At 48.9% G+C, this 7135-nt stretch overlaps 1 protein-coding gene across 1 annotated transcript; it reads left to right on the top strand.

Moving 5' to 3' along the window:
• The first annotated feature begins 251 nt into the window (after positions 1-251).
• MLF2 (myeloid leukemia factor 2) lies at positions 252-5099 on the top strand. Its single transcript, XM_027843334.1, has 8 exons — positions 252-481; positions 1140-1217; positions 1495-1621; positions 1835-1870; positions 2620-2673; positions 3041-3169; positions 3392-3551; positions 4018-5099. The coding sequence occupies exons 2-8, from the start codon at positions 1168-1170 to the stop codon at positions 4206-4208; spliced, it is 747 nt and encodes a 248-aa protein (XP_027699135.1). The 5' UTR covers positions 252-481; positions 1140-1167; the 3' UTR covers positions 4209-5099.
• Positions 5100-7135: the final 2036 nt, after the last annotated feature.

Here is a 7135-nt window from a genome sequence, read left to right as displayed (position 1 = left end):
TTGGTCATAGGCATCATTCCCCCACCCCCACCTGGGGATCACCCCAGGACACCTCGATCATTTCCTATGTGTGCGGGGGAAGAGACGCCCCAAAAGGGAAACAAACGCAGGTCAACCCAAGTCCGCCCCCTGCGGGGCGCCTCCCCTGGCCCAGTCGGCTGTCAGGGAAAGCCCAGCGGGGCGGGGGCGGGGAGAGGGGAATGGGGTGGCTGACGTCACTTCCGCCCAGGCCTGGCAGTGGCTGAGCCTGGTGGTGCTTGGGGGCAACGGTAGCAACGGCAGCAGCAGCAGGAGGAAAAGGAGGAGGAGCAGGGGAGGAAGGAAGGATCGTTCGGCCTCGCTACCCGCCTCAGCGCGCCCCGGGCCCATCGGAGCAGCCAGCCAGGGCCGCGACTCCGCGGGCCTGCGCCACGCACGGGATCGGGCCCGGCCGGATGGGCGCCTGAGCCTCGGGCCCCTCAGCGCCCTGGATCGGGGCCGGGTGAGGGTCGCGGCGGGGACGGACGCGGACGCGGGGCCTGAGAGCGAGGAGCGGGGCAGCCGGGCCCCCTCTAGCGGGCGAGGCCGGGGTCTGGCCTCGGAGCACAGCCTGAGCGCCCCGGGCTTAGAGGGCCGGGCGGGGGCGGGGGGCAGGGGGCAGGCTCTGCGGGGGGAGGGGGCCGGAGCCGGGACGGACCCATCGACAGCAGTGTATAAGATTAAGGCTTGGGGGCCTGCAGGGAGGAGGAGGCGGCAGGGCAAGGTGTGGAGAGGAAACAAAGTGGCCAGGGCCTGACGGGGGTATCATTATCCAGAACAGGGACAAAAGGACGAGGCTGCAAGCCTGGGTCTGGGGGAGACCACAGGAAAGAGTGGCTGGCCTGGAAGGGCGGGACCAAAGGAGGAGGGATTGTGGTATTTGCTTAAAAAAGAAAATACTGTCCGGAGGAAGGGAAGTTGGACTCCCATATTGGATTGTGCTGGGCATCTTGAGGAGAGAGGCCGGCCTTCTGTGCGGGGTGGGGGCCCCTGGCAGTGTCGGAGGGCAACTTCACTGTGAGAGTCATTGCATTGGAGGGTCCCCCTCCGGAAGGTCCGCTGAGTCTGTCTTCCTTTCTGGCATCCTAACCTCGCTCCCCATCTCCTTTCCTCACCCTTAGTTCAGAGCTCCCGGAAGCTGAGAGCAGGATGTTCCGGTTCATGAGGGACGGAGAGCCTGAGGATCCCATGTTCCTCATGTGAGCCCCCACCCCCCATGCCAGGGCCCTTCCGACCCCCCCATGCCAGGGCCCCCCCATGCCAGGGCCCTTCCAGCCCCAGCCTGGGGGAGGCTGGGATAGACCCCCACGTTCTCCATCAGGGAGTCAGCATACCCGGTTTTAGTGTTTGTTCTGGATCACAAGGGGATACCTTCTCTCTTTGCCTTAGTTTCTTTGTGTTTTCATTTGAGAAGGAAGGAACCCAGGCATGGGGCTTGTGGTCCTTCTGACATGCCTTCTTTTGTGCTTTCCACAGGGACCCTTTTGCTATTCATCGACAACACATGAGTCGGATGTTGTCAGGAGGCTTTGGCTATAGCCCTTTCCTTAGCATTACAGATGGGAGCATACCAGGGGCTCGACCTGCTAGTAGAAGGATGCAGGTAATAGGGCAGACTCCCTCAGACATTGGGATTGGGAAGGAACTTGAGGAAAAATCCCTGCCCTGCCCCTCCCACAAGGGGAGGGCGAGCCAAATTCCTGCTGCTTAAAAAGACAATGAGGGTAAACTTGGGGAAGTGTGGGCCTAACCCTAGGTTTATCGGGAAGAGGGGAGGTTTATATTCTAATTCTACTCCTTGTCCATGGACCTGTAGGCTGGAGCTGTCTCACCCTTTGGGATGCTGGGAATGGTAAGTCCTCATTCCCCTACATCTCCCTCATCCTGTGTTCTTTATTCTCTTTCAGTATTATTTTCAGATCTATCCCTTTAAGAGGTCTTTTGGAGTAACTACAGTGGTGCCTCCTCTTCCCCTCCCCCCTTTCATATTAAGTGTTCACAAAACTTTAAGCATATACAGTGTTACTTATTTGTTAACTGTTAACTAGAGACCCAGAATCTCTAGAAAGAGGACTCTTTTTCTTTCGCTTTTTTATGGGGTCTGTTTTGTTATTGTGTGTTTGTTGGGGAGCGGTTAGTATTGGTTCTTGATAGGTTAAAAATCCATTGACTCTGTGTTGAGTTCTTAGAGGAAGGGGAAGGTGGGGAAGCCAGGAAATGGAGAAGAAGAATGAAGCCAGAGAGGGAGAAGAAGAGGTCAGTGTTGTTTTAGCCTGTTTGGATAGGGAGATTCAGGGTATGGATAAAAGGATTTAGAGCTGGAAGGAACCCAGATCTTCTAATCTACAAAAATCTACAAAGTCTACAGAGTAATCAGCAAAGTCAAACAGATATTTGTTGGCAAGGCTAAGATTTGAACTCCGGTCTTCTGACTCCAAATCTAGTGCTTTTTCCACTAAACCACACTGCCTCCCAAGAGGTCTTAGAACAGATGACCAGGTGTGAGGGGGAAAGGAAAGCCAGGCCATTCTTAAGGTTGATGAAGAAACCTAGAGTTTATTGATTTTTCCTGAGCTGTTTCTTCTAACTCTCCTTCCCTAGACAGGTGGCTTCATGGACATGTTTGGGATGATGAATGATATGATTGGGAATGTGGTAAGCCTCTTGCCCTTAATCTTAACCTTTTGGCCCTAAATAATAGCCCAGTTCCAAGGATTCCTCTTTTTCTATAAAGGGATTCACTAAAAAGTTAGACCCTTGAATTCTGGGTTGGAAGTTGGTACTCACATAAGGACGTGATATCAGATCTCTACTCAAGAAGCTTGAGCAAGATAGAGATTTCACATTAGGCATCCAGTTTAGGGCAGAATCTCTTCAATTGCTTCAAGGTGACTTGTGAGTTCTTACAGTACTATGATAGAGACAAAGTTAAAAACAAGCTGAGAAGCTGGAAGAACTATCTGGTGAGGGTGGGATCCCCTCCTTCCCCAACCAGTTCAGCTCCAGCCTCCCTTTTCTACAGGAACACATGACAACTGGAGCCAACTGTCAGACCTTTTCATCCTCCACTGTCATCTCTTACTCCAACCTGGGTGACGGCGCTCCCAAAGTCTACCAAGAAACATCTGAGATGCGCTCAGCACCAGGTGGGGTAAGTGCTGTGGGGAGATGGTAGAATGGCTCTGGATCCACAGTGCTGGACTGGCCGCCTATGGATCCCACCTCTCTCAAAGCTGGTGCTGCTCGATGTCATCCAGAAAAACACTGGGGTGTTTCTCAGAATTGTTTGAGGGAAGTTTGGACCACAGGTCCTGTCAGTAGAAACTTGGATGCAAGGCAGCAAGATATAACAGGCTATCCATCCTTTTTTCAGATCCGAGAAACCAGGAGAACAGTGAGGGACTCTGATAGTGGACTAGAGCAGATGTCCATTGGGCATCACATCCGAGACAGGGCACACATCCTCCAGCGTTCCCGAAATCACCGAACAGGGGACCAGGAAGAACGGCAGGACTACATCAATTTGGATGAGAGTGAGCCTCCTCAAGTCTGACTTTTCCACTTGCCATTCTCATCATTCTTGCCCAGCAGTTCCCACCCTCCAATAGAATACTTCAGGGCTCCAGACAAAGCCAAGGAAGTTATCATTGGCCTGTTTTCTCTGACTACCCTTTTTCTTTCATTATCCAACTTCCTTTTCTCCTGGCTTTTTCAAATTAACAAATGCTTATGGAGTTCCTATTATATGTAAGGTACTATGATTGTTACTGAGGAGATGAAAAGAAGTCATCTTGTGCTTTCTTTTTTCTTCTCTGTGGAGACACTAGGGCTCCAAAGTACCTCCCACTCACTAGTTGCTGATCCTTGACCTAGACTAATAGTCTCTTCCCTTGTCTTCCTGCCTTTAGAAAGATGTTAACCATGCCTGTTTTTTGCATCTGCCTCTTGAAATTAACCTGGACCAGGAATCCAACTACGTTCTGTGTATTCCCTCTTCAGGTGATGCTGAAGCTTTTGACAATGAGTGGAGGAGAGAGACATCCCGATACCGGCCACAGCGCCCCCTGGAATTTCGTCGCCATGAGGCTGCTGGGGCGGGTGGGGGTAGAAGGGCTGAGGGACCTCCTCGGCTGGCTATACAGGGCCCTGAGGATTCCCCCTCTCGACAGTCACGACGCTATGACTGGTGAGGGCCCCCAGGTGCTCTCATAAGTGTTGGTGGGGAAGGGATCACAGGTGAGGGATGAAGTCCCTCAGTCATTCCTCTGGCATTTGGAGGAAACCCACTTGTTCCTAATATTGTGGAGTGGGGTGAAGATCCTCTTAGAGCCTATTTTGGTGATAGAGGTCTCAGCTGGTCTAAGAAAGGAAAGAAATTCTCCTAAATTGGAGAGTTGACCGCAACCACCAAGACCCTCATCATCCAGCTTCTGTTTTCCCGCCTTCCTTCCTTCCTTCCTATATGACAAGCTTTCTTTCCTACCACCTCTCGGTACATTCTGTGAGGGTAAGAAAAATCACCCCTCGGAACAATTCCCTTCCCCCAATTTAATATTAAATAGAGGTGAGCTGGCCCCTTCAAGCTTAGGAAGTCTTAGGGGGAGCTTTTCACTGCCCCTTTACTGCTTTTACTTGGCCCGTCTCCCCTTCTCAATCTCACCCTCCCATAGTGAATTTACTGACTTTTTTTTTTCTGTTGCTCCCTGGTCACTTGATTTTTTTTTCTCCCCTTTAGCCCCCAATAAGTACAAAGCCCCTTAGGATAAGTTCTGGGGGTAGGAGCCCCATTTCCCCCCAAAGGTCTATTAGTGGCCACTGGATCCTTTCTCATCTCTACCTAGAAGTCCCATGTTTGGGGCTGTGCCCCCTCCCTACTAGCTGGGTAAGGGGTGGGTATTGGGTCCTCTTTCCTCTTGTCCTCTAATCCTATGCCCCCATGTACCTATGCACAAGTGTGTGCACACACAAACACATACACACACAGACACACACACACTCCGTCTCTGCGTCCCTTTGCCCTTTGGGTTTGTGTGTGTATGTAACTTGTAACTTTATGGAATAAAGGGGAATGGAAAAGAAGAGTTTTTAGGAATGTGATTCTGTTTTGTTCCCAGTCCCACAACAGCTGTGACCTCCAAGCCACCATGTTTCCTTTTCTTGACCCTAATTTACTTGATCTCCCATTCACTGTGACTCCTATTTCCTTCTCCCACCTCCCATTTCTTCTGGCACTCTTCTTATACAACTTGGGTACAGTGCCTGGTTGTTGGTGTAATTGTCATTGCTTCACACTCATGTGGAAGAGAGTTGGGCATGAACTAAAGGAATTAGTTTCAACTCTTCTCTGGCTCCTTTCTCCCAGTTTTCTCTTCCCCTGTCAGGGAGTCCATGCAGCCTCAAGCATGTTCTAATGTGCAGAAAGAGGGATACTTAATATGACAAGCCAGTGTAGACTTCAGCCCTTTCCCACTCCCTCCAGGCAGGTGGAAGTGAGGATACCAGGGGAAAGAATAGGAGCCCAGAGGAGAAAGGCAATCTGGAAACTGATAGGTATTGAAAGTGAATATGGATCTCTCAAATTTCTCTCCCAGCTCCTTAAAAGTTTTGCTTCTCTTATGATCTCTTCTTTAACTCTAACCCAGCCAAGTGAGTCCCTATTTCTCTTATCCAATTTTAAGGGTTTGATGATTTTTAGATCAGGGTTTGGTAATGGTTTTATCTTTGTAACCTAGAACTCTCCTTTTGCAACCCAGTTAATTATAGAGGGCATTGTTATTCCCTTATACAGCTATGTCTTAATCTAAGTCCGGAATTCCAGAAAAAGGGGTAATTTTTCTCCAGATTCTAGATAGTGAAACAGACCCAATATAGGTGGGAGAAATAAAATTATACAATGGTGGGAAAAAAAAGAAGAGGCACTTTGCTGATGAGCATCCAGCTCAGAGGTGATATTTTTAGACAAGGGTGAGGACCACGTGGCTAAAAAATCCTTGAGTCCCCTTCCTTTCAAAGTGAACTCACATCAAATGTTTTGTGTTGCTAAAAGGGACTTAGGATCACAATGTCAGACTTGGAAGAGACTTTTAGTATAGTATTACTATCTTATCAATTATCACAGTATGTGAAAAGTACTCATCATTAAGGTTACCAGTAAATAGCAGAGTCAAGACTACGTTTTGTGGTAGAGCACTTAAACACCTTCAGATAAAGAAGTGCTACCAAAGGTGGAGCTGTGGAGGTAGAGGCAGCACAGGGTGGTGGAGAGAGGAGTGGCCTAAGAGTTAGCCCAGGTTATGGAACTGGTTTGCTAACTACCTGTAGGACCTCAGGCAAAGGAGACCTGAAGGCTGACTTATCTATAAAATGAGGGGTTTAGACTGAATGATCTCTTAAGGAATCTTGCAGATCTTTAATATTGTATGATCCGAATGTAACTCATCCGATCTGATGTACTTACACATCCTGAAGTTCCAGAAGGCCACTGAAAAACAGAACAGAACCCTTGGTAAAGGTTTATTAGCACCAGAGTTTGGTGAGTGCCCTCAGTATATATATCACCACCCTGGGGTCACTGAACAGTTATAGCTAAGCTCTTTTCTCCCCTTTTTAAAAATGAGAAAAGTTGGCCCCTGGGAGTAGTGACATCCTTTGTTGTTCCCTCACTCCTTTAAAACAAATTATACAAATTGTACAGTTAGCCAGGCAGTAGATAAAGTTTTAGATTTAGAGTTAGGAAGGCCTGAGTTTAATTTTATCTTACCTCTCTGGGCTCAATTTCCTTACTTAAAAAAAAAAAATTAGACTATTAGTACCTACTGTACAGGATTGTGAGGATCAAGCAAGCTGTATGTGAAGTATTTTTCAAACCTTAAAGTACCTTGTCAGCTGGTGTTATTACATCAGGAGTTCCCCAGGTGGGAAATTCCTGCCCTCTAACACCTGCATAACTGTAAGGATGAATTGGCTAAATCATAGCTTCTGAGGGCTACCTGGAGTGTAAATTCATGACCCCCAACTTCCTTGTGGCTTGTACCAGAAGGAATGAGAGGAAATAGCCCCCAAGATCTTCACAATTGGAAGACAAAAAGGTGGGGGGCATGCTGGATTCTCAAAACAA

The sequence above is a fragment of the Vombatus ursinus genome, unplaced genomic scaffold (genome assembly GCF_900497805.2).
Source record: "Vombatus ursinus unplaced genomic scaffold, bare-nosed wombat genome assembly UNPS02014906.1, whole genome shotgun sequence".
NCBI classification, from domain to species: Eukaryota; Metazoa; Chordata; class Mammalia; order Diprotodontia; family Vombatidae; genus Vombatus; species Vombatus ursinus.
Note: the sequence above shows the minus strand (reverse complement) of the source record. Positions and strands in the feature narration are given on the sequence as shown.

What these genes read in the sequence shown, in the direction of transcription:
- MLF2 (XM_027843334.1), top strand. Translation starts at nt 1,168, where the DNA reads ATGTTCCGGTTCATGAGGGACGGAGAGCCTGAGGATCCCATGTTCCTC. An exon ending in GAGGATCCCATGTTCCTCAT is followed by an intron (nt 1,218 to 1,494) that starts GTGAGCCCCCAC and finishes TGCTTTCCACAG; the next exon opens with GGACCCTTTTGCTATTCATC. An exon ending in CTGCTAGTAGAAGGATGCAG is followed by an intron (nt 1,622 to 1,834) that starts GTAATAGGGCAG and finishes ATGGACCTGTAG; the next exon opens with GCTGGAGCTGTCTCACCCTT.